This window comes from Cloeon dipterum, chromosome 3 (assembly GCF_949628265.1).
Source record: "Cloeon dipterum chromosome 3, ieCloDipt1.1, whole genome shotgun sequence".
In the NCBI taxonomy this organism is placed as follows: domain Eukaryota; kingdom Metazoa; phylum Arthropoda; class Insecta; order Ephemeroptera; family Baetidae; genus Cloeon; species Cloeon dipterum.
The window spans coordinates 13,511,412-13,537,260 of NC_088788.1; the positions used below are offsets into that span (position 1 = coordinate 13,511,412).

At 36.7% G+C, this 25,849-nt stretch overlaps 5 protein-coding genes across 7 annotated transcripts; 4 read left to right on the forward strand and 1 right to left on the reverse strand.

Moving 5' to 3' along the window:
- The first annotated feature begins 749 nt into the window (after nucleotides 1–749).
- LOC135940528 (uncharacterized) lies at nucleotides 750–5,263 on the forward strand. The gene is made up of 3 exons (XM_065485448.1): nucleotides 750–1,088; nucleotides 2,136–2,231; nucleotides 2,515–5,263. Exons 1-3 carry the CDS (start codon nucleotides 1,043–1,045, stop codon nucleotides 3,066–3,068), a joined length of 696 nt encoding a protein of 231 aa, XP_065341520.1. The 5' UTR covers nucleotides 750–1,042; the 3' UTR covers nucleotides 3,069–5,263.
- A 916-nt stretch (nucleotides 5,264–6,179) lies between these two features.
- Nucleotides 6,180–10,471, forward strand: LOC135940515 (uncharacterized). The gene is made up of 3 exons (XM_065485436.1): nucleotides 6,180–6,330; nucleotides 7,011–7,100; nucleotides 7,393–10,471. Exons 1-3 carry the CDS (start codon nucleotides 6,282–6,284, stop codon nucleotides 7,935–7,937), a joined length of 684 nt encoding a protein of 227 aa, XP_065341508.1. The 5' UTR covers nucleotides 6,180–6,281; the 3' UTR covers nucleotides 7,938–10,471.
- Nucleotides 10,472–11,206: 735 nt separating this feature from the next.
- Nucleotides 11,207–15,063, forward strand: LOC135940822 (uncharacterized). The gene is made up of 3 exons (XM_065485891.1): nucleotides 11,207–11,586; nucleotides 12,601–12,678; nucleotides 12,984–15,063. Exons 1-3 carry the CDS (start codon nucleotides 11,538–11,540, stop codon nucleotides 13,550–13,552), a joined length of 696 nt encoding a protein of 231 aa, XP_065341963.1. The 5' UTR covers nucleotides 11,207–11,537; the 3' UTR covers nucleotides 13,553–15,063.
- A 3,773-nt stretch (nucleotides 15,064–18,836) lies between these two features.
- Nucleotides 18,837–21,709, forward strand: LOC135940821 (uncharacterized). Its single transcript, XM_065485890.1, has 3 exons — nucleotides 18,837–19,197; nucleotides 20,027–20,149; nucleotides 20,363–21,709. Exons 1-3 carry the CDS (start codon nucleotides 19,152–19,154, stop codon nucleotides 20,929–20,931), a joined length of 738 nt encoding a protein of 245 aa, XP_065341962.1. The 5' UTR covers nucleotides 18,837–19,151; the 3' UTR covers nucleotides 20,932–21,709.
- Nucleotides 21,698–25,777, reverse strand: SMSr (Sphingomyelin synthase related). 3 transcript variants are annotated; one of them, XM_065485884.1, is made up of 7 exons: nucleotides 25,601–25,777; nucleotides 25,171–25,473; nucleotides 24,517–24,983; nucleotides 24,341–24,458; nucleotides 23,676–23,826; nucleotides 23,448–23,614; nucleotides 21,698–22,702 (listed from the first exon to the last, which is right to left on the reverse strand). In XM_065485884.1, the coding sequence occupies exons 2-7, from the start codon at nucleotides 25,348–25,350 to the stop codon at nucleotides 22,490–22,492; spliced, it is 1,296 nt and encodes a 431-aa protein (XP_065341956.1). In that variant the 5' UTR covers nucleotides 25,351–25,473; nucleotides 25,601–25,777; the 3' UTR covers nucleotides 21,698–22,489. The 3 variants fall into 3 exon arrangements, with proteins under 3 accessions (XP_065341956.1, XP_065341954.1, XP_065341955.1); XM_065485882.1 differs by having other exon boundaries at nucleotides 23,676–23,833; nucleotides 24,318–24,458; XM_065485883.1 differs by having other exon boundaries at nucleotides 23,676–23,833; nucleotides 24,318–24,458; nucleotides 25,686–25,774.
- Between the last annotated feature and the right edge of the window lie 72 nt (nucleotides 25,778–25,849).

Genomic DNA, 25,849 nt, shown 5'->3' on the forward strand with positions numbered 1-25,849 from the left:
AAGAAAACATAAAATTGAGTTATTTATTGACATAAACTCAACTAATCTCCAACCGCAAATGATAAATTAATTGGTGAAAAGAGGTGATCGATGAATATTATGGGTTATTATTTTCGTGATTTGCATTGAAATACTTAAAAGCTCAAAAGATTCGCGTTCAAATCAGCACCAAAATTTAGTGACATCTGTCATTGACAGATGGGCTGCTTAAACTCAACACAGTCATTCTAAGATAAATTTATATGATGAATCAATAAAATTTAGGATTCGAGTGGTTTGTTTAAATTTTAGAAATGACAAAAATAAAATTTTCGATTTAAAAGCAAATAAAACGGATCCTTCAGCTGAATAAAAACTAATTGTAAGAAAAACTGTTTTATGTTATTATCTAACGATAACATTTTAGCAAAATAATATATATGATTCAAATTGAAATATCCGCTCTTTATATCTGCTTCAATCATGAATGTGGGAATAGTTGACACTAATACTTAATGCTTATTTGAAAGTAAAAATTTAGCAAAGGGTACTTTTGTCTAAATAAAAATTACTACGCGAGGGTCGAAAGGACTAAACGTTCACTAGAGGATGAGGCAAGTCGGTGAATGAGTTGGGCCACTTTTTTAGATTAATTTTAGAACAAAAAGCAGTTAGTTGCCGTCCTGGGCTGGGCGTGCCACACAGCAAACTATTATAGCTCTTTTACTCTCCGCGAGCACTCACACTCACAAAGTTGCACATCGCTATCGCACAAATTGCAGAGCGCTGGGCATTCTTGAAAACTTATATTTTGATAAATAGATCAGCTATTTAGGTGGTGTGATAACATGTTCTTTTCCAACCCCCTTGATGAAAACCGTAATTATATGCATTTTTTATGGTCGAGTTAACATTTTGAAATAAAATAAATTTCCAAAACATTTATTAAATCGATAAAGATATATTGCCCAGGCCCAACCGCATTCTTTTGTGTTGACCGTGAGCCAATGCCAGTGTCAAAGACTGGCAAGTGCAAGTAGTAGTATACTTCTAGCGTGATATCATGGGCCTGTTGGACAAGAGGCTCCTCTTCTCCTGCCTTGTTGTCGGTCAGTGCAACTGCAGCTGCTTTCCTACCCAATTTCAGATGCACTTGTTGGAGGTTCTGTCATGCGTCTCGTGGAAATGGGAACGACGTAAATTCGTAAATGAAAACTAATTTTATAAAGGAAAAATGTTGCTGCAAATGAAAAACAAATTGAATCCGCGCAAATTGGAAAAATGTACAACAGCACAAAAATGACCAGTGAAATCTTATGTGTCAACTTGCGCCATATAGTTTACAAATTTTTAGTCTCAATTAGTGCAATAATTCAGGCATCTGATTTGCAGATAACCGCGCAGACTAAATTCTGACTATATGGAAAATTTTATGTCATTTCTATATTTTAAAAGAGCTCAGCACTTACTTTGTCAAAAGGCGTTGGAAAAATCTGCGGGAACCAGAACAGCAAATTTATTTGGTGTGTAAATAAAAAAGTGTTATGATTTTCTTCTTGTAATTAATTGGAAGCTTAAGAAGTACTTGAAAAATACGCTGGAACAGACAACATTAAAAGCTTGCGGCCGTACACGTCTCTCGTGTGGAGCGAATCTGCGACGCGGAATTTTATAGTTTTTGGTGCGGGTTGCATTATTGAATCAAGTTTTACGACCGATAACTCTACGTGTCGAATTCAGTGCTATTGCATAAAATAGGATGCCATTAATGACGAAGAAATCTTTTTAATAACAACGAGGGAGGAGTCTCAAATAAACTTTTAAATTTGTACGCACTCTCCAAAATATGAAAAGAGTGCAGAAAAGTCGAAAAGCTAACGTGCGATCTCTTTTTATCAAGGCCTGGGGAGAATTAAAAAAACAGCATGCGTCTCAAGTGAACAAAAAGGTCGCTTTTTGCGTTGCCACGCCACGACGCGGCCGGAAATCTTCAGATTAGGCAAACTGCATTGTCGCTTGGCATAACAGGTTGCATACTTCTCTCCCGCCCTTACGAAGCTAATCAATTATATTTGCTCACATGGGATTTTTCAATTTACTTTTTAGACGTGTTTGAGGCAGCAAATTGCAAAGTAAACAATATTCTCTTCTTGCAGGTATCTTCGCTATAATTTTTCTACAAGGGGCAGAAGGCAAAAGCAAACGCAGTGTCGATGGGCCAAAGTGGTTCGATCATTCTAAGTACAGAAACAGTGAGTTATTCACAGCTATTTTACCCGTATTATCTAACAAAATATATTTAAGAACATTTTATTACTGCCGTATATATTATTGAAAATAGCATCATTCATAGCTTTTCAAATTTACGAATTAATTGCTGATGTAACATTATTTTTAAAATTTATTTTGCTATCGCTGCGCTAACGCCTTAAATTGAAATGATGGCAAATGATTTGCGAGTGCGTGTTTCAATCTTTTTGGTTTTTGATTCTGTACTTAATTTTTACTGTTCCTAAATAAAACCACTTTTCCCAGGGTTTAGCACTACTGGTGGCTACTACGATGGTGGCTCCCACAGTGGGTCTGAAAAAATGCCCTGGTCCTGGTGGAGATTTGTGCTCGTCCTCTTGTTCGTGTTTGGGATACTCATTTTGGCTTTTATGGTGTACTTCTACTGCTGCTACGATCACAGCCCTGAAGAAGACGATCACGCGGCCAGGGTGGCCAATTTCCTGAAGAATCAAGAGGAACAGAGCAAAAGCGACTTACCCACCACCGTCCACCCGCCCGTCACCTACCCGGGCCCAGACAACGAGCCACCCTCAGCACCGGCAATGACGCCTCCTCAGCACCCTGAATGGGGGACGTCCGACGTCCCCTCCTTCGCGCCGCCAGACTTTGCGACCGCCACCGCACCACTCCTGCCACCGGGAGTTCAGCCAGTGGATTCCTCAACTAACCCGCCGCGCGGAGCACCAACCCTGCCCTCCTCCAGCGCAAACACGACGTCACCACAGATCGGCTTCATAATTCCGCCCCAAGATCCAGCGAATGCGAGTGTACACTTTGGGGGACGGGTAGCAGCATAGTGACGTTAAACGTTTAGCTTCTTGAGAAAATTAATGTGCATTGCACTTCTCATCATAGCATATATAAAGCATAGCGCTTTTGAGGTTTAATTTGCAGCCATGAATGCTGAGTTATTAACTGCAACTTTGAGACACTGAATGTGTTTCATATGTTTTAACGGGCAGTTTTTGGTGCTTTTCCCTGTCTATTTTCTAGTATACTTATCAAGGATGCATACTGATATTTTATTGTGTTACTTGTGACACCTGCTACATACTTGAAAATTGAGAACTTCAACTCAATGACATTGCCTTGGAAAAAATGTGTTCAAATGATATGAAAAATGGGAAAAAATTAATATATATACAAAGAGTTTAAATGCTATCATTGTGATATAAAAATTAATGCATAATACAATAATTTTCTCGCTTAACAAAATTGTGGACGATGTATTTAATTCAAATATTTCTTACAAAATAGTTACGCACGCTATAAGCTGAAATTAACAACTAAATAGTTTTCACAGTATTATAAATGCGATTCTGAGCTGTTTGAGCATTGGCAGTATCACTGCAGTCTCTTAAAAATGGTCTTAAAAATGCACTATGCGTTTTGACAAAAAGGCTGACAAAAATGGATTAAATCCATGCTCTAAAATTCTCTTGATTTGAGGTCTCAGCCGCCAGATTGAAAGCGACAGCTTGCGGGACCGCCTTAGCTGAACTTTTAACCAGCAATTTTCACCGGCGGCTAGCGCGCCAATACAATATTTTAAACTTGAACGTTTGATAGTGCTTAACGATCCAAAGGACTTGAAGAAATTTTCGCCTGGCTGAGACCTCTACTCAACATTTTAGAAATGCAAACAATAAATTCAAGTCTTAAAGACGATAGTATGCATTTATTAGAAGAATAATTTTAATAAAAAATATGTTACCGTCCACAACGATACTGGTGAATCAGGTCCAGAGAACGATAAACGATAAAAATAATTTTTTATTGTTGGACGTGTTTTATTATAACATTTATCATTTTAAAAAATTAAGAAACAGAAGTGAACAACATTTAACTTCAACTTATCATACTAATTGCATCACAAACAAAAAATATTGAAATGAATTTGACCTGCGTTCCATGATTTCAGTAACATTCATAACCTGTGCAAATTTAAAAGTCTACTTTGGTTTCACCAGGCAATCTGCCGCCGATATAAATAGTAGCCACCAACAGACAAAATATTTTTACAGTTTTGATCGCTAAAGTGTGGCCCTATATTTATCTAATTATTAAAAATAACAGAACAAGACGTCTCTTGGCGCTTCAGTGCATATTATAAAATTGGGAGACTTCCTTTGCTAGAACTTTAACAGCCGAGAGTTGATAAATGTTTAAGAGCTTCATTGAAACTTTGGAGAAATGCGTGCATTTTTCGGACTTGTAGTTTATTGCAATTTGTTTTAGAATTGAAGGAGATTTACAAATATTTTGGTTTATAATACAAGAGAAAAATACTGAAAATGCTCTATTATACTACTTGTGTAGAATATAATGGCATTAATTCCTACTTGGTTTCACATACTCAGCTGCCGATACTTTACTGCGTGGACACACTGTTCTGTAAGAGTTTGTAATGATTGGAAAATCCAAATTAAAAAGCTCTCTAAACAACAGAAAACACGAATTGATTTTGTAAGTTGGAAACAGAATTATTTGTATGATTCTATTGTGTCAATTAATAATTTAATTTTTGTCTGCACCTGATATTTCTTTTGCAGAGGCAAATATAATAATGATTGACCAATTTTTAAACGAAGCAGATTGCTTCCAGTATTCAGTTTTCTATTGCGCTTATTGTTAGACCTTCAACTCTATACTCGCTTCAGAAAAAAACTTCAATATTGTGCTCGGTTACAATTCAATACAGGATCAACAATGAAATTTAAGCAATTCATTAAATGAAATAAAAAAATCATATTATGAACTGGCCGCTATAGCCTTATCTATACTACTACACTATATGCGAATTATCAACGTGTTACACCGTTGCCAGTTATGCGTGCTTTAAAGTGTACTATGTATATTCTCACTATATACAGTAAAAATTGTGATTTTTACTTATTTCGCTAACAAAAATCTGCAAAAAATGCTTGTTGTTTTTAAAAGTCGATCTGCAAAAAAATTGTATTTAATAAAATAAAGAAAACATATACTTTAACTATACATATTTTGACATGTCCAACTATAACCTCCCAATCTTCGCAAACTGAGAAATTAATTGATGAAAAGAGTATCCAGTATTGGGTTATTATTTCGTGGAGTCATTTAAATTGTTAATGTTAAGAGCTTAAAAGATTCGCATTCATATCTCATTGTCAGCATGAGAATTTAGTAGACAACTGTCAAGGCATGACAAATGGGATGCTTGAACTGAACAGCAGTCACTCTAAAATGAATTCATAAATGAAAAGTCAAACTGAAAAAATTATAGGTTTCGAGTTGTTTGTTAAAATTTTAGAAATGATTTAAAATGATTTTGTCGATTTGAAAGCAAATAAACGAAACCTCAGCTAACTAAAACTGTGAAAAACTGTTTTGCATTATAATTAAAAGATATCATTTTAGTGAAATGTTAGAAAAGTTGACACGTGTGTGCGCTTTAGAATTATATATATGAATTTATAGCATCACCAGTATAAGGGTGCTAATCTAATTAAAAATTATTTCGCGACAGTCGAAAGGACTAATAACGATGACCAAAGTAAGAGGCAAGTTGGTGAAGAATGGGAGGTGGGCCACCTTTGAAGATTCGCATTCGCAGTTTAGAATAAAACGCAGTTAATAAGTTGCCATCCTGGGCTGGGCGTGCCACTCGGCAAACTATGAGTTTTTTACTCGCTGCGAAAACATCGCTATCGCACCAATTGCGGAGCGGTGGGCATTCTCGAAAACTTGTATTTTGATAAACTGATCAGCTATTTAGGTGGTGTGATAATAAGGGGTACTTTTCCCATCCCCTTGATGAAAACCGAAATATCAACGTTTCTAAAGATTAGAATTATGTATTTTTATAGGCCGAGATAACATTTTGAAAACGAATAAATTTCCACAAAGTTGATAAATCGATAAAGATATAATATGCCCAGGCCCAGCCACATTCCTGTGTGTGTTTTGACCATATCCCAATGTCAGTGACCAGTGTCTAGACTCAAGTAGTACATATACTCTAGCTTGTTATGATGGGCCTGTTGGACAGGAGACTCCTCTTCTCCTGCTTTCTTGTCGGTCAGTTCAACTGGAGCTGCTTTACAATTACAGTTGTTGCACGTGTGTTGGGGGGATTTGTCATGCGTTTTATGGGAATGGGAACGACTTAAATTCGTAAATTAAATCTTCTCTGCTGCGATGTGTGATATTCAAACAATTTTTATTAAGGAAAAAATTTTGCTGCAAATTAAGAACAAACTGACACCATGGAAATATATACTACAACAGCACAAAAATTGAATTTAGTGCTGTTGCAGTTGCTGTAACTTTAATAAAATAGGATAGCATTAATGGTGCAGAAAGTTTTGGTAGCAGCGTGGAAGAAGTCCAAAATAATTTTTTAAATTTTCTTATCAAAAATTGGACGCACTCTGATAATTAAATGGAAAAGAGCGCAGAAACGTCGAAAAGCTAACTCTTTTATCAAAGCCCGGGAAGAATTAAAAGACCAGCATGCACCTCAAGAAGTGAAGAATAGGGCCGCGGTTTGTATTGCAACGCCGCGGCCAGAAATCTTCAGATTAGGCAAACTGCATTGTCGCTTGGCATAACAGGTTGCATATTTCTCTCCCCCTCTCGTCGGTATTCATTATTTGCTCACATGTTGGGATGATTTTCACTTTTGTTAATTTTTAGGCTTGTTTAACTTTTTAGGCCAGTAAATTGAAAAGTAAACACATCTCTTAAACTCTTTGCAGGTATCGTCGCTATAATTTTTCTACAAGGGGCAGAAGCCAGAAGCAGACGCAGTATCGATGGGCGAATGGTGTTCGATCGTTATAATATAAGTGAGTTATTCACAACTATTTTACCCGTACTATCTCACAAAAATATTTATAGAACATTTTTTTATATATTTTTGAAGTATTGTTAAAAATAGCATCATTCATCTTTTCAAATTTACCAATTAATTGCACATGACAGTTAAATTATTATATTTCTAGCATTTATTTTGTTAGCTGCGCTAATCGCCTTAAATTGAAATGGTGGCAAATGATTTGTGAGTGCGTGTTCCGATCTTTTTTATTTTTCATTCTATTCCTACTTTTATACTATTCCTATGTAAAAATATTTTTCCAGGGTTGACCAGTGGTGGCCACCATGGCAGCTACTACAGAGGGTCTGAAAAAATGCAATGGTCCTGGTTGAGATTCATACTCATTATCTTGAGCCTGTTTGGGATAGGCATTTTTGGTGTGCTGGCGTACTTCTACTGTTGCTACGATCACAACCCAGAAATAAACAAGGATGCGGCCAGGGTTGCCAATTTCCTGAAGCATCAAGAGGAGCAGCGAAACAGAGGCTTATCCACCATCGTCCACCAGCCCGTCACCTACCGGAGCCCAGACAACAAGCCGCCCTCAGCCCCGGCAATGACGCAGCAACCTAAACGTCGGATGTCCGACGTACCCTCCTTCGCGCCACCGGACTTTGCGTCCGCCACCGCACCACTCCTTCCACCGGGAGTTCAGCCAGTGGATTCCTCGACTTACCCGCCGCCTGGAGAACCAACCCTGTCCTCCTCCGCCACACACATGACGTCACCACAGAACGGCTTCATAATTCCGCCCCAAGATCCAGCGAATGCGAGTGTACACTTTGGAGGACGAGTAGAAGTGGTGTGACGGTAACCGCTCAGCCTCTTGAGAAAAATATTGTGCATAGCACTTCTCATCATATAAATGAAGTATATTGCGGTTTGAGGTTTCATTTGCAGCCGTGCATGTTGAGTTATTAACTGAAACTTTGAGACACTAAATGTTTTTTATATGTTTTAACGGGCAGTTTTTGGTGCTTTTCCCTGTCTATTTTCTAGTATTGTGAAGGGTGCATACTGATATTTTATTGTGTTACTTGAAAATTGAGAACTTCAACTCAATGACAATGCCTCGGAAAAAATATGTGTTCGAATGAAATGAAAAAGTGGGAAAAATTAATATATTTAACAAGGAATATAAAAGCTATCATTGTGATAAAAATTAATGTGTAATACAATTTTCACGCTTAACAAAATTGTGAACGATGTATTTAATTCAGATATTTCTTACAAAACAGTTTACGCAGATTAGAAGCTGAAATAATTGTTTTCACAGCATTAATAATGCGATTCTGAGCTGTTGAATATTGGCAGTAACTTTGCAGGCTCTATAATTGGTCTTAAATAATATACAATGCGTTTTGACCAAAAAGGCTGACAAAAAATGGATTAAATCCATGCTCTAATCCTCTCTCTAAAAAATCTCTAGATTAGAGATCTCAGCCGCGAGATTAAAGGCGGTAGCTTGCGGGACCGCCGTAGCTGAATTTTTAACCAGCAATTTTCACCGGCGGCTGGCGCCTATGACAATATTATAAACTTGAAAGTTTGATAGTGATTAACGACCCGAAGATATTTTTCTCTTGCATATTTTCATTTTAGACCCTTTTTGCCGGTGGCTGGTGTGACTGGCGCAGCTTATTGTTGGCCAGATTCACTGCGGATGCCAGAGTGACACAAAATTGGCCGACTGGCGTGGCGCAGCGCGCCTGGCTGAGACCTCTACTCTAGATCTTAGAAATGCAAACAATGAATTCAAGTCTTAAAGACGATACATTTCTGCATTTATTACAAGAATAAAAAGTAATAAAAATTATGTTCCCGTCCACAACGATGCTGGTGAATCAGCAGGTCCAGAAAATGATAAAAAATACAAATACTTTTATAATATTGGACATGTTTTAATATATTAATTGTCGTTCAAAAATCAAGCAAGTGATCAGTGAACAACAATAAACTCCAAATTATTATGCTTTTCGGCATTACAAAAAAAAAAAATGAAATGAATTTCACCAGCGTTCCGTGATTTCAGAAACATTTTTAGCCTGCAAATTTAAAAGTCGCGTATCTACACAAAGGTTTGACCTGGTAGTCTTTCGCCGATATAAAAAATAGTAGCCACCGACAGACAAAATATATTTACTGTATCGCTTATAAGTGTGGGCCTATATTCTTATATCTAATTGTAAAAATAACAGATCAAGACGTTGTGTCTCTTTTGGTGCCGCTTCAGTGCATAATATAAAATTAGGAGACTTCATTTGCTAGAACATTAACATCCGAGTTGATAAATATTTAAGCTTTTTTGAGACTTTGGAGTAATGCATGCATTTTTTGGACTTGTTGTGTAAATTGTTACACTTGTAGGAAATTGACCAATATTTTGGTTTAGAATACAAGAGAAATATACTGAAAATTTAATGCTCCGTTAAACTTGTAGAATGGTTTTCCAACTTAAATCCATAATTTCACATACTCAGCTGCCGATACTGTACTGTGTGCTGGCCAAAGCCAAAGCACGCACTGTTCTGTAAGAGTTTTTAATGATTGGAAAATCCTTGTTCAAAAGCTCTCTAAACAAAAGAAAACATAAATTGATTTTGTAAGTTGTAAACAATATTTTTATAATTATATCGTAAATTAATAATTTCATTTTTGACTTTATCTAACGCTACTTTTGTAGAGGCAAATAATGATCGACTACTTTTTAGACAAAGCAGATTGCTCCCAATATTCAGTTTTCTGTTACGCTTATTGATAGATAAGCCTTCACTCTCTACTCGCTTCAGAAAAAAACTGCAATAATGTGCTCTGATACGATATAAAAAGAATCAACAATGAACTTAAAGCAATCATTAAATGAAATTATAAAGTCATACAAACTGGCCGATAGCCTTAATATAAATACTATACTATATGAACTATCAAAGAATTCATACAGCGACGAAAAAATGGAGCACAAAATGAAGAAAGAAATATAAATAAGAGTGATATCTCTTCAGGTTGAATGACTTCTTTATGTGCATCTTAATTTATTAAAATCAGTACGTGTTTAAGTTTTAAAAACGAATAAACACGCCTTTATAGGACAAACTATATGATGATTCAATAAAAAACCACTGATTCAATTTTGCACATTATTTTATTTAATAAGATTTACGTGTTGCACCGTTGCCACTTATGCGTGCTTTATAGAGTGTACGATTCACTCTATTCACTTTAGGTTAAAAATTGTGATTTTACTTTCGGTAACAAAAATCCGCGCAAAATGTTTGACGTATTTAAAATTCAATCTGTAAAAAACTGTTTTTAATCAAATAAAGAAAACATAAAATTTAACAATACATATTTTGAAATGCCAAACTATAACCTCCAACCACCGTAAATGAGAAATTAATTGATGAAAAGAGAGTGATCCAGTGTTGGGTTATTATTTTCGTGGTGTCATTTGAAATGTTAAGAGCTTAAAAAATTCGGGTTATATCTCAGCAAAATCTAGTAGGCAACTGTCAACACATGACACATATGTGCTGCTTGATCTTTGACTTCTCAACGTTACAAACTGAACTCAACACAGTCACTCTAAAATGAATAATAATTCATAAATGAAGAAACGATCTGGAAAAAATTAGGTTTCGAGTTATTTGCTAAAATTTTAGAAATAATGGAAAAAATATTTTCGATTTGAAAGCAAATAAAACGAAGCCTCGGATCAGCTGAATAAACCTGAAAAACTAACTGTTTCGTGTTATTATTTAATGATATTCATTTTAACGAAATGTTGGAATAGTTGACACGTGTGTGCGCTTTAGAATTATATTACATATATGAATTTATAGCATCACCAGTATAAGGGTGCTTATCCAATTAAAAATTATTTCACGACGGTGGAAAGGACTAATAACGAACACCAAAGTATGAGGCAAGTTGGTGAATGATGGGAGGTGGGCCACTTTTGAAGATTCGCATTCGCAGTTTAGAATAAAACGCAGTTAGTTGCCATCCTGGGCTGGGCGTGCCACTCGGCAGTCGGCAAACTATATTATTAGCATTTATTTCTACTCGCCGCGAGCAGCGAGCACATCGCTATCGCACAAATCGCGGAGCGATGGGCATTCTTGAAAACTTATATTTTGATATACAGATCAGCTATTTAGGTGGTGTGATAATAAGGGGTACTTTTCCCATCCCCTTGATGAAAACCGAAATATCAACGCTTCTAAGGATTAGAATTATGTATTTTTAATGGTCGAGATAACATTTTGAAAACAAATAAATTTCCACAAAGTTAACAAATCGATAAAGATATATAATATGCCCAGGCCCAACCACATTCCTGTGTGTGTTTTGACCGTATCCCAATGTCAGTGGCCAGCGTCTAGACTCAAGTAGTGTACTCTAGCTTGTTATGATGGGCCTGTTGGACAGGAGACTCCTCTTCTCCTGCCTTGTTGTCGGTCAGTTCAACTGGAGCTGCTTTCCTACCCAATTTCAGTTGCACGTGTTGGAAGGTTTCTCATGCGTTTTGTGGGAATGGGAACGACTTAAATTCGTAAATTAAAACTTCTCTGCGATGTGTGATATTCAAACAATTTTTAATTAAGGAAAAAATTTTGCTGCAAATGAAAAACAAACTTAAACCTTGGAAATTAGAGTATAGTACAACAGCACAAAAACCACCAGTGAAATACAACTTTTGTCAACTTGCACACTAGTTTGAATTTTTTAAATATATATCTCAGAGCAATTCAGATACCCGCACAGACTAAATCCTGACTATGCAGAGTTAATTGTTTTTAAGTCATAAATAGAGTTCAGCACTTGCCGTAAGGCATTGGAAAAATCTGCGGGAACCAGAACAGCCAATTTATTTGGTGTAAATAAGCAAGCAAAAAAATTAATTGGAAGCTGAAAGAAGAACTTATTGTAAAATACGGTAGAACAGACACCATTAAAATCTCGTCTCTCATGTGGACTGCGGAGCGAATCTGAATCGCGGAAATATAGCTTATGTGCGGGGGTTGCATTATCAAATAATTACCACCGATAACTTTAGGTGCTGAATTTGCAGTTGGTGTAACTTTTCATAAAATAGGATAACATTAATGGTGCAGAAGGTTTTGTTAACAACGTGGAAGAAGTCCAACATATACTTTTAAATTTTCTTTTCAAAATTGGACGCACTCTCAAAAATATAAGAAAAGAGCGCAGAAACGTCGAAAAGCTAACAATATAAATATAACATATAGGGCCGCGTTTTGCATTGCCACGCCGCGGCCGGAAATCATCAGATTAGGCAACCTGCATTGTCGCTTGGCATAGCAGGTTGCATTTTTCTCCCCCCCCCCTCGACGCTAATCATTATTGACTCAAATACATATGGGATTTTTCACTTTGGTTACTTTTTAGGCTTGTTTCACTTTTTGGAACAGAAAATTGCAAAGTAAGCATATCTCTTAAACTTTTTGCAGGCATCTTCGCTATAACTTTTCTACAAGAGGCAGAAGCCAATGGTGGAGATTGGTACAATAATTATAATCACAAAAACAGTGAGTTATTCATATCTATTTTACCCATATATTATCTATTTAATATTTAAGAGCATTTTATATTTTGTAGTATTGCTAAAAATAATTTCATTCATACCTTTTTTAAATTTACTAATTAATATAGCAGATGACAATCATTAAAAAATTATTATCTGGCATTTTATTGTTCGTTGTCGTTGTGCTAGATGGCTTAATTTAAAATGGGAGGAAATCACTTTCAAGTGTGTGTTTTAATCTTTTTGTTTTTTGATTCTACATACTTCATTTTTCGACTATTCCTATTTACAGTCACTTTCTTTTCCCAGGGTATAAACACTACTATCACACTAGAGGCTACAATAACGGCTACTACAACAATGGGTCGTCTGGAAAAATACCATGGTCCTGGTCGACATTCCTACAAATGCTCGCGTTCGTGTTTGGGGTACTCATTTTGTCTTTTATGTTTTACTGCTACTGCTGCTACTCTCCCCCCGTCCCTGAAGAAGAACAGCAGGCAGCCAGGGTGGCCAATTTCCTAAAACATCAAGAGGAGCAGAGAAACGGCAACTTACCCACCATCGTCCACCCGCCCGTCACCAACCGCCCGGACAACGAGCCGCTTCCAGCCCCGGAAATGAAAATGCCTCCGCAGCACCCTGAATGGGGGACGTCGGATGTGCCCTCCTTCGCGCCGCCGGACTTTGCGACCGCCACCGCACCACTCCTGCCACCGGGAGTTCAGCCAGTGGATTCCTCGACTAACCAGCCGCCCAGAGCTCCAACCCCGTCCTCCACCGCACACACGATGCCACCACATATCGGCTTCATTATTCCGCCCCAAGATCCAGCGAATGCGAGTGTACACTTTGGAGGACGCGTAGGAGCAGAGTGACGTTAAACGTTAAGTCTCTTGAAAAAAATATTGTGCATAGCGCTTCTCATCATAGCATATTTATTGTATATAAAGTATATTACGCTTTTAAGGTTTTATTGGCAGCCATGCGTGTTGAGATATTAACGGAAACTTTAATGCACTGAATGTTTTTGTATTTTACGCGTTTTAACAGGCAGTTTCTGGTGCTTTTACCCCTCTATTTTCCAGTATACTTTTATATACTGATATTTTATTGTGTACTTGGAGATTGAGAACTTCAACTCAATTGATATTGCCTTGGAAAAAATGTGTTCAAATGAAATGAAAAAGTAGGAAAAAATGTATATTTACATTTACAAGGAGTTTAGGCACTTATTGTGATGTAAAGAATAATGTATATATAATACATATAATTTTCTGATTGAGCAAAATTGTGAATTACATATTTAATTAATATATTTCTTACAAAATATTTACGCAGGCTAGAAGCTGCTGAAATAACTACTCAATTGCCTTCATACTAATACTAATGCGATTCTGACCTGTCGAGTTTTGGTAGTATGATTGCGATCTTTAATTAGTCTTAAAAAAATGTGCTATTGCGCTTTGACAAAATAGGCTGAATAAAAATGGATGAAATCCGCGCCCCTCTCTAGATTAGAGGTCTCAGCCGTCTGGCGGGAGCGGCTTAGCCGAATTTTTTGCCCGGCGGCAGGCGCAGCTGACAATATTATCAACTTGAAGTTTGATAGTGCTTAACAGCCCGATGTTCCCGATTTCATTTTTTTCTCCTGCACTTTTTCATTTTTGACCCTTTTTCACCGGCGGCTGGCGCAGCTTAGCCAGATTCACGGAGGCTGTTCACATTACCCAAAACTGGCCGACTGGCGCGGCGCAGCACGACTGGCTTAGACCTCTTCTCTAGATCTTAGAAATGCAAAGAACAAAATCAAGTCTTAAAGACGATATTTTATGCATTTATTATATACAAGAATAATAAAAAACGTGTTTCCGCCCTAAACGGTAATGGTGAATCAGCAGGTCCAGAAAAAGATAAATAATTGTTTTATTTTGTCAAGTGTTTTATTAGATCATAACTCATTTTCAAATATTAAATAAGTCAGCAGTAAACAACAATAAACATCAAATTATTATCCTATAGTTTCATCACAAACAAAAAATATTGAATTATTATAGGAGTGCCACCGACAGAGAAAATATTTACTGTATCAATCGCTAAAGTGTTGGCCAATATTCTTTTATAGATTAGTAGAAGCAAAAAACAGTCGTTATGTCTCTTGGTGCTTCAGTGCATATTATAAAATTGGGATAGACTTCCTTTGCTAGAGCATTAACCGTCAAGTATGACAAATAATTAAGAACTTCATTGAAACTTAGGAGATATACATGCATTTTTCGAACTTGTAGAGTTATTGCAATATTTCTTTAAGAATTGAAAGAAATTTTCGGATTTTTTGGTTTAAAATACGAGGAAAAAGTGCTGAAAATATTAAAAATTCATTATTATATAGAGGTTTTCAAACTTAAATCCATCATTCCACTAATATGCCGTTAATGTACTGTGTGCTGCATATATTAAGAGTTTGTAATAGTTGGAAAATCCACGTTAAAGAGCTCTCTAAACAAAAGAAAACATGGATTGATTTTGTTTGTAAGTTGTAAACATTAATTGTATGACTCTACTGTCGATTAATAATTTCATCTTTTCTGCATCTGACGCTACTTACATGATGGACCAATTTTTATAAAAAGCCAGTAAAAATCAGATTGCTCCCAATTCAGTTTTCTGTTGTGCCTGCTCCAACTCTACTTGCTTCAGGAAAAAAAAACAATTCGTTATGCGTCCGGAAAAAAAGTAAATATGCATTGTGCGTCAGCGAACAAATGGTACATATGCATTCTGCGTCAGCGAACAAAAGGTAAACCTGCACTTTTCACGATTTTACAGGAGGAGGTTTTATTTGTTTGCTGACATTACCTAAAACTAACCGGTTTAACGACTCCAGACATTAAATTTGAGACTGAATGCCGCTCATTTCAAAAAATGATTCGACTTGATACATGCAACAGAAACGGAGAAATGGCACATTTCTCTGCCAGCATGCACGACAGCCAGCAAATCAATCGATCAAATTTCAAAATTAAAATAGAAAGCAATGCTGATAAACCGATTTCCACGACACAGAACTAATGCCAACCGATTTAACTACATAATACGACCGGTATTTAATGAATTAAAACACCAATATAAGAAAGAAATCTGTCGATTTTTGACTTGAGCAAAAAATACGAGACTCTGGAACGCGTCTTTTTTCGTCTCTTAAATTAAAATAGCGATTGCAATTTGAGGTTGCGGCATCTGTTGACAATAAATTATCAAAAATAAATTGCAAAGTTTTCGTGCATTATCCAAGAAGCACTGATAAATTGTGTCGCAACTAACCTCTTTTATCAAATAAAACGCATCACCAAATCTCGGGTTTGAGCCATCAGAATTGCAAAAATTGAACACCGTTTGGCTCGTCTCAACCTCCCCTAGACAGCCAACGGGTTTTGGGGGTGGTCACCTACCCCACCTACTCCACCAACCCCAATTTCTGCTTTTTTTCTACCTCTGGAACTTTGTGCCACCCGAATCTCGGGTTTTAGTGGTCCTATTTACAAAAAATACGTACTGTTTGACTTGTCTTTAAATGAACTAAGTAACTGAATTGGTTTGAAGAGGGCAATTACTCGTCAACGTCGTTCCAAGGTGTTGAAACGGACGAAAAATGCTAAATTTCCCGTTATTGAGGGGGTTAAAAGGGGGTTGGGGGTTGGTTGGTCTCATACCCCTTTATTGCACTTGGGTACGTCAAGACGAGTCTAACGGTATGCGGTTTTTCAAAATCAGATGATTAGAAGTTGAGATTTGGGCGATCATCGAGCATATTATTGCATCGCGTCTTGATAAAAAAAACCTTTGTGCACCCGAATCTCGGGTTGTGGTGGTCCTATTTACGAAAAATATGTACCGTTTGACTAGTTTTTAAGTGAACTAAGTAACTGAATGGGTTTAAAGAGGGCAATTACTCGTCAACGTCGTGCCAATGTGTTGAAACAGACGAAAAAAATGCTAAATTTCCCGTTATTGAGGGGGTTAAATGGGGGTTGGGGGTTAGTGGGTCTCGTACCCCTTTAGTGCACTTTGGGACGTCGAGACGAGTCTAACGGTATGTGGTTTTTCAAAATCAGATGATTAGAAGTCGAGATTTAGTCGATCATCGTTTTTTAACAACCTCGAAAAACAAGGTTTTTCTAAGTTTTCATTTTTTTTTTAATAAAACAAAGAAAAACTCCAATCCAAATTTTAATGTTTTTAACTAAACTTTCTGTACTCTACAAAATGGCTATGGAAAAAATAAAAAATTTCAGTATATTCAATTTCAAATTCGAGTTTTAAATAAAAAATCAATTTTATGACCTTAACCTTTGACCTACCACTTTGAGGTCAATATAAAAGTTGTTTGCCATGTTGAGACGAGTTAAACGGTTTTTTAATTTTTGTTCTAGAACCATCCTGAGCAAAGTTACAAAGTACTCAAAATTCCCAGATTTTGACTTTCGAACGCCCGCAAAACCCGCAAAAATTAGAAATTCGGAGTTTTCTCAACTATTTTCTCGATCAATTAAGGCAAAGTTTGCGCAAAAAAATTTTCTTCAAAGTCCATTGATCCCTGGACAAAAATTTGTTGATTTTCACCTTTTTCCCAGATTTTTGCAAATGACACCTTTTGTCAGGCTATAAGCTAAATTTAAATTTTCCTTTATTTGCATATAGATGTCACTAGTGATGCAAAAATGAGTCACCCCATGTATTTTGACCCAAATTTTTCATTGGTGGAATAAAATCGTTTTGCGTCAAAAGTGCATATTTACCATTTTCACGATTTACCTTTTGACAGATGTACCATTTGTTCGCTGACGCACAATGCATATTTACTTTTTTTCCGGACGCGTAACGAATTGTAATATAGTGCTCTGACACGATACAAAGGATCAACAATAAAATTTAAGCAATCATTAAATGAATAAGAAAGTCATACATTGTCATGCTTGCCTTAATATAATATGAACTTTCAAAGAATTCATACCAGCGATGAAAAATAAAGGAGCGAAAAATTAATTAAATATTATAATAAGAATAATATATCTCTCTGGTCGAACAACTTATAACTATAGGTGCTTCTAAATGTTTAATTAAATCGCTATTTGCATAGTTTGAAAAATGAATAAAAACCTTTGTAGAACAAACTAGATAAAACACTGATTCAATTTTCCACATTATTTAAATCTATATGAGACGTGCTGCAACCGTTGCCACTTGTGCATGCTTGATAAAATGTACTATTTATACTAGACTAAAAATTGTGAGCTATATTTTTGCTGATTGAAATAAGTGCGAAACTTTGAAACATTTAAAACGGAATCTAAAAAAATTGTTTAATAAAATATAAAATTTAGTTATTTTTTGACGTACACCCTACCTCCAACCTCGAATGAAAATTAATTGATGAAAAGAGGTTATGTTATATATGGGTTATCATTTTCGAGGTGTGTGCATTTGAATTCTTAATAATGCTCAAAAGATTAGCGTTCAAATCTGCATCAAAATTTAAGTAGACGAAACTGTCAAGACATAATAATGACAGATTTTGGCTGCTTGATTTCAGCGCAGTCTCTCTAAAATAAATTCATAAATGAAGAATCAATAAACTGGGAAAAAATATGATTCGAGGTTTTTTTTAAATTTTAGAAATATTGAAAAATTAAATTAAATTTAACATATAGAAGCAAATAAACAATACAGCCTCTCAGCTGAGTAAAACTAGTAAAAACTGTTTTGCGTAATTATTTAAATATAAACATGTTAATGAAATAATATAATATGATTCAAATAAATTGATATATTCACTCTTTTTATCTGCTAAGCTTGAATTATATTTTGTTAAAACACTTGACATGAAGCGAAATTGAATGTAAGAATTTATAAGCATTATCAGTATGTATAAGGATGCTTTATCGGATTAATAATTATTACGCGACGGTCAAAAAGACGTACGATCACCAAAGGATTTAGCAAGTCGGTGAATGATAGGAGGTGGGCCACTTATGAAGATTTAGTTTAGAATAAAAAGCAGTTAGTTGCCGTCCTGGGCTGGGCGTGCCACTCAGCAAACTATTATTAATTTTTTTTCTTTTACTCTCCGCGAGCACTCATACAGTTGCACACATCGCTATCGCACAAATTTCGGAGCGGTGGGAATTATTGAAAACTTACTATATGTATTTTGATAAATAGATAAGCTATTTATTTGGTGTAAAAAAAGTACTTTTCCAACCCTTTTGATGAAAACCGTAACATCAACGCTGCTGAGGATTGAATATATGTATTTTTAATGGTCGAGTTCCCATTTTAAAAACAAATAAATATCAACAAAGTTAATAAAATCGATAAAGATACAATATGCCCAGGCCCAACAGCATCCTTGTGTGTTGACCGTGTGCCAATGCCAGTGTCAAAGACAAAAGTAGTAATATACTCTAGCTTATAGTAATGGGACTGTTGGACAGGAGGCTCCTTTTCTCCTGCCTTGTTGTTGGTTAGTGCAACTGCATCTGCTTTTCTCCCAAATTTCAATTGCACGTGTTGGAGGGTTTGTCATCAAGGCTGGGTATCTCCCGGGGAGATTTCCAAACTTGCAGTGCAGTGGTTTTTGCGGTATTTACCGCAGTTTTGTGCGGTTTTTTGCACCTCATGGTAAAATTATTGAATAAATTCCCTATATGAAGAGGAAACGGGTTTTTGGTTATGATTATTAACCTTTATTACTTATTTATACTATTTACTTTATTAATTCTATTGACTTTCATTATGTATTACTTTTTGTTGACTCATGTGTTTGAGTTTTTTTTTTTTTTGACATTTTAAATGTAATTTTTCATGGGCACCAAAAATGCGGGAGAAACTAGCTGCAAAAAACCGCAAAATACCGCTTAATACCCATGCCCAGCCCTGTTTGTCATGCGTTTTGTGGAAATGGGAATGACGTAAAAATACGTAACTTCTGTGATAATTGATCAATCAATTTTTACCAAGGAAAATAATGTTGCTGCAAATTAAAAACAAATTGAAACCGTACTAAATACTACAACAGCACAGACCAGTGAAATCTAATGTGTCAACTTGCGCTAGTTGAAAAATTTAAGTCTCAATAATTATACTCTGCAGCGTCCGGAAATCATAAGATAATTAAGGCAACCTGCATCGTCGCTTGGTATTGCAGGTTGCATACTTCTTATTCTTACACCTCACGCCGCTAATCATTATTTAGCTCACAAGGGATTTTTCATTTTTGTTACATTTTAGACATGTTTAACCTTTAAAGCCAGCAAATTGCAAAGTAATCACATCTCGTTAACTCTTTGCAGGTATCTTTGCTATAATTTTTCTACAAGGGTCAGAAGCCAAAGGCGGAGGGCGCGGTGGCGGCGGCGGCGGGCGCAGTAGTGGCGGGGGGCGAAAGTCGTCTAGTTCATCTAAATCAACCTACAGTGAGTAATTCACAGCTGTTTTACCCCAGCAAAGGACAATAATTAAAATAGTATTATTTAGCATTTATTTTGTTCGCTCCTCTATAAACGTCTAAATTTAAAGTGGGAACAAATCAATTTCAAGTGTGTGTTACAAATCTTTATTTTGGTTTTTGATTCTTTGCTTATTTTTTTACAGTATTTCTATTTGTAAGCATGTATTTCTTTTCCCAGAGTATAACAACTATTATCACACCAGTGGCTACCATGGCGGCTACAGCAGTGGGTCGTCTGGAAAAACGCCCTGGTCCTGGTGGAAATTCTGGCTCATCCTCATGAGCGTGTTTGGGATAGGCCTTTTAGTTGTGATGCTATATTGCCTCTGCTGCAACTCTCCCGACACTAAAGAAGACGAGCAGGCAGCCAGGGTGGCCATTTTTCTGAATCATCAAGAGGAGCAGCTCAACAGCGACTTGCCAACCACCGTCCACCCACCTGTCACCTGCCAGAGCCCAGACAACGAGCCGCCCTCAGCCCCGGCAATGACGCCTCCGCCTCAGTATCCTGGATGGGGGTCTTCGGACTCCCCCTCCTTCCCACCACCGGATTTTGCGTCCGCCACCGCACCACTCCTTCTACCGAAAGTTCAACCAGTAGATTCTTCGACTAACCCGCCGCCCGGAGCACCAACCCTGTCCTCCTCCACCGCACACACGACGCCACCACAGATCGGCTTCATTATTCCGCCCCAAGATCCAGCGAATGCGAGTGTACACTTTGGAGGACGCGTAGGAGCAGAATGACGTTAAACGTTCAGTCTCTTGAAAAAATTTTTGTGCATAACACTTCTCAACATTGCATTATAAGTATATATTTTTATAAGAATTGTTTGCCATTTATCTGTTGAGGTTCCGTTTGAGTTAATCAGTTGAGTTATTAACGGAAACAGGTTGTTTTTGTATATTATGCGTTTAAATAATTAGTTTCTGGTGCTTCTCCCAGTCTATTTTCTAGTATACTTATCAAGAGAGATTATATAATATTTTTTATTGTGACTTGAAGATTGACAACTAAATGACAATGCCTTGGAAAAAATGTGTTCAAATGAAATGAAAAAAGTAAGAAAAAGTAATATAGCAACAATAAGGAGTTAGGACGCTATCATTGTGATAATAAAAATTAATGTATAATACAATTTTCTCGCGTAACAAAACTGAACGATAAATTTAAGATATTTTTTATACAAAATAGCAACGCAGACTAAAGGCTGAAATAATACTAAATTGCCTTCACTTTATTATTAATGCGATTCTGAGCTGTTGAGTTTCGGCAGTATCATCGTGGTCTCTAATTGGTCATAATGTTGACGAAAAAGGCTGATTAAAAAAAGGATTTAATCCATGCTCTAAACCCCTCTCTAGATCTTAGAAATGCTAACAACAAAATCAAGTTTTAAAGACAATATTGTATGCATTTATTACAAGAAAAGGAAACTAATAAAAATAATTATGTTGTTTCTACCCACAACGATACAGATGAATCAGGTCCAGAAAAATACGAAATATAAGCTATATTTTATTATTGGAAGTGTTTTATTATATCATTTATCATTTTCAAAAATTAAGCAAGTGAGCAGTGATCAACAATAAACAAATTATTATACTAGTTTCATCACAAACAAAAAACGATGAAATGAATTTCACCAGCGTTCCATTATTTCAGTCACTTTCATAGCCTGTGCAAATTTAAAAGACTACCTTTCTGAAAATAATAACAAATCAAGAATATTTGTTCCTCGGCACAATACTCCATAACAATAAATTACTGTAATAAACGTAATATACCTTGGTTTGACCAGGGAGTCTGTCGCCATTATAAATTGTAACCACCGACAGACGTAATATATTTACTGTATCAATCGCTAGAGTGTAGGCCTATATTCTTATATCTAGTAGTAAGAAAAAACAGTACAAGACGTTGTGTCTCTTGGCGCTTCAGTGCATATTATAAAATTGGGAGACTTCCTTTGCTAGAACATTAACAGTCGAGTATGATAAATAATTAAGAGCTACATTGAAACTTTGGTGAAGTGTATGTATATTTCGGAATTGTAGAATAAATTATTGCGAATTCTTTGATTTAAAATTGTAGGAGATTTGTAGATTTAGAGGTTTAAAATACTAGAGATAATGCAAACGCTAGATACTTTCTCAGTGAATTTTAAAGCTTAATCCGTCCGTAATAAAATTCACTTAGTTAGCTGCCGTTTCTCCAAGTACTGTGTGTTGGCGAAAGCACGGACTGTTCGATTAAAGAGTTTGGCATAAATGCAATCAGAGTAATACTCATAAGAGCCGGCTCTCAGTTTTGCTTAGCTGCAAGTGGTCCTTTGTGCCGCAGTGCTATCAGCGCGGCCAAAACAGACATCATCAAAGGCATAATCCAGGCTTTCAGTTGTTCAGTGGTAAAGGGCCACTCAAATTCATTTGGCACGATGCCACCCACAGAGGATTCAAAGAAACTGAAGAGTGGGAACCAAACTCTGGTCCTGCCCGAGTCGCGTTGCATCAGAGCCTGTTGAGGAAGAAAGCAAAATCCATGTTAATGCTCCATAAATGCTAGAAATCGTGATATGAATTGGATCAGTCTCAAAGCAAATAATATTTTTAAAATTTAATTTTCAGTTTCAGTTTTCAGATTTACTTAAGTAGTGGCAAATAATGTGCGATTTAAAAAAAAGGTGCTCCCTTTATTCACATTACTATTCTGCTTTGACTGTTACATCCTGTAACCAGTTCTTCTCGCTCCACAGGAAAAAAATAGTTAACAGTGTGAACTGATACGACAAAAAATAATCAACAATAAAATTGAGCAATCTTTTGATTAAATAAGAAAGCCTTAGCAGCTGGCCTTAATCACCATATTTACTGGGAGCTTTCAAAGAATTTTATACTGAAGAGAAAAACATGAATCAAAAGAAAATGCAACATAACATAATAAACTAAGTTGAACTTAATATATATAAGAACGATCTGTCAATGTCAGAGGTCGTGGTGCTTCTATGTGTGAAGAAATTTGTGTGCGTATATTTTTAAAACGTACACCTCATCAGAATAAATTAGATGTTTTTTAAAAAAAAAAACAATTTCATTTTTCCCCTTGATTTTTTTATCTATGTGGATGTGAAACTTATGTTGCAACCGCTTGCAAGATTGACAGAGGTCATCATCATTCACCAGATAGAGACAACAATAATTCTGATAATACTTTCCTCTATCAATGTGCATGTGAATGAGTGTTTTAAAACAAAGTTGTTTACCTGGTTGTTGGCCAAAGTGTGATAATAGAGGAACAGACGCGATGTAATGTAGAAGGCGATGAAAACATCAATTGAGTAATGCTCATGTGCAGAGAGTATGAAGAAAATTCCAAACATATTCAAGAGCCAGCTGAATGTGTGCAAGAAATACATCCGTCGAGGTGTATCTGCAAAAAATTAAAAGTTTGAAATATCGTATAAAGGGCTCATTAGTATAATTGTACTTACACTCAGTAATGAAAAAGTTGAGCATGGTGAGAGCAACGGTGTGCCCACTGAACATGTAGTCACCGCAGGTCCGCACTCCTTGGATTGACATCCCTGCTCCCCTCCAGATGACGTACGCGTGCTGGATTTTCGCCCATAGGTCTCCGTATGGCTGACCCGTGCAAAGAAATTTAAAATCAAATTCTGATTTGTACTCTTGCAACAAGAAAACAGTGAAACACAAGGCGGAGCATTGCACTCAAAAGACAAGGACAGAAAAAGATTTGCTCAGAATTTTATGCTGTTTGAAGAAAAGTTTCTTCAGCAAATAAATAAATGAACATTTGCATTTAACAATTTAATTTGCTAAAATTGCAAGTGAGTGTCTCTAAATACGTAAGAATGGTCCCAAGAATTCCAGAGAAGAAAGATTTTCTAAGAAATAATAGAAACTATAAATATACACAAACATATTTTGCATTACATCATTCAGCATGAAAAAGCACAGAAAAATGTGCTGAGAAAGAAATGTGTGACTAGACAAATTAAGTAAAAGCCATTGCGAAGCGACCCAAACGACCAGCAGAAATTTGGAAAACAATTCTAAACAGGAAGCAAAATAGCGAGATTTTTTGGCACAGCTTTAATTCTGTGGATCCCTATCTTTTAGCTTGCTCCTCCCATACCCTGGGGTTGCATTCAAGGTGCGTCCCTGGCACAGACAGTGAGGTGATCAGCATGGTAATGCAACGCAGGAGGAACACTGTGCCACTCAATGCGAAAAAACGCCGGAGAAGAATAAACCTGGAAAAAGAAGCAACTTTGTAAAAATTTTAGTTTGCAAAACAGCTTTTTGGCTTACCGGTGCTTGTGAGTGATTAGCACAGCAACCCAAATTAGCAGGAGCAAGGAGCCTGTGACCTCGCACATGTGAAACGCCCAAGAAATCGTTGGAACGTTGTCTAAAAAAATGTCAGGCAGGGGAGGATACTTTTTCATGTCAGGCACTCGGTCGTGCACGATAACCATCACAAAGGCCGTGATCCAAGTGACCACAAACAGATAGGCCATGCTGAGGAACGTCTTGCCAAATTCAGGCGGCAGGTATAAGGCTCTGCTCTCCCTCTTCCCTAAAGGTTGAGTGGGTTCATCATAAAGGGATTTATCTTCATTGGGGTAGCCATTCGCTTCATCCAAGTTAGTTAATTTAAGTCTTGAGTACGCCTGGACGGTAGGGCCAAAAGACAGGCCTAGGTCTTCGAGGCACGAAAAATTTTTCTTTTGCAATAATCTCAAGTCAGTCGACAACCTTTTAATATCACCCAGAATCTGGAAAACAATAGAAAAACGATTTAATATGAAATCAACTCTTGAATTAGCCTAAGGGCCATTAAGGTTGCACTCAAAATTAATTAGTCTTTGTGCAAATTATGCACGCGTTTTAAATTCAAATCCAATTATAGTTCATTAAAAGAGTAATACGCATTATACATTATAATAATATAATTACACTCACCTTCATGCTGACAGGGGGAGACTTGAGGTCATTTTCTGTCAGGGTTAACAACGCTTTGCCATCGATTTTGTGCTCATCACAAAGAAGATGAATGACATAATCACTGTGGCCACATTTTCTCAGCCAATTTTCCACTTGGTCTGTTGACCACTCCAACACAGCACCAGGAAGGTCACTCATTTTTGCGCGGGTTCTCGTTACCCTTTTCAGTGCATGAGACTTATCGTAGATGATACGGTTTTCAAGGAGGCGTTAAATTGTGTGTGTTTCAAAGAATATCGTCCCGATGCACCTGTGACTCATCTGAAAGGAACCAAGATTAAAAAAATAACTGCCACGCTTTCTCCTGCATCTGAACTTTTAGACGAGTGCACTGCACACTAAACACCAGCTATAACTATCATGACAATGTTTGGAATTTGTTGTTTACCATTTGGTTGTTTGTTGGAATGAGAAATACGTCATTCAATGCCCCTCCACCTTGTGCACCCAATGAAGATCCAAGGTCAACGAACCCCTGATTCACTCAATGCCTCCAGCAATCCAAATCCAGTTCACCATGAGCTGGGGAGAGAAGCACAAGGACAAGGTGCGATTCGCGTTTTGCTCTTGCTGTTGTGTTTGCAATGCCGATGCATCAGATGATCAGATTCGTAGAAAAGGGGCGGGACAGTTGTTC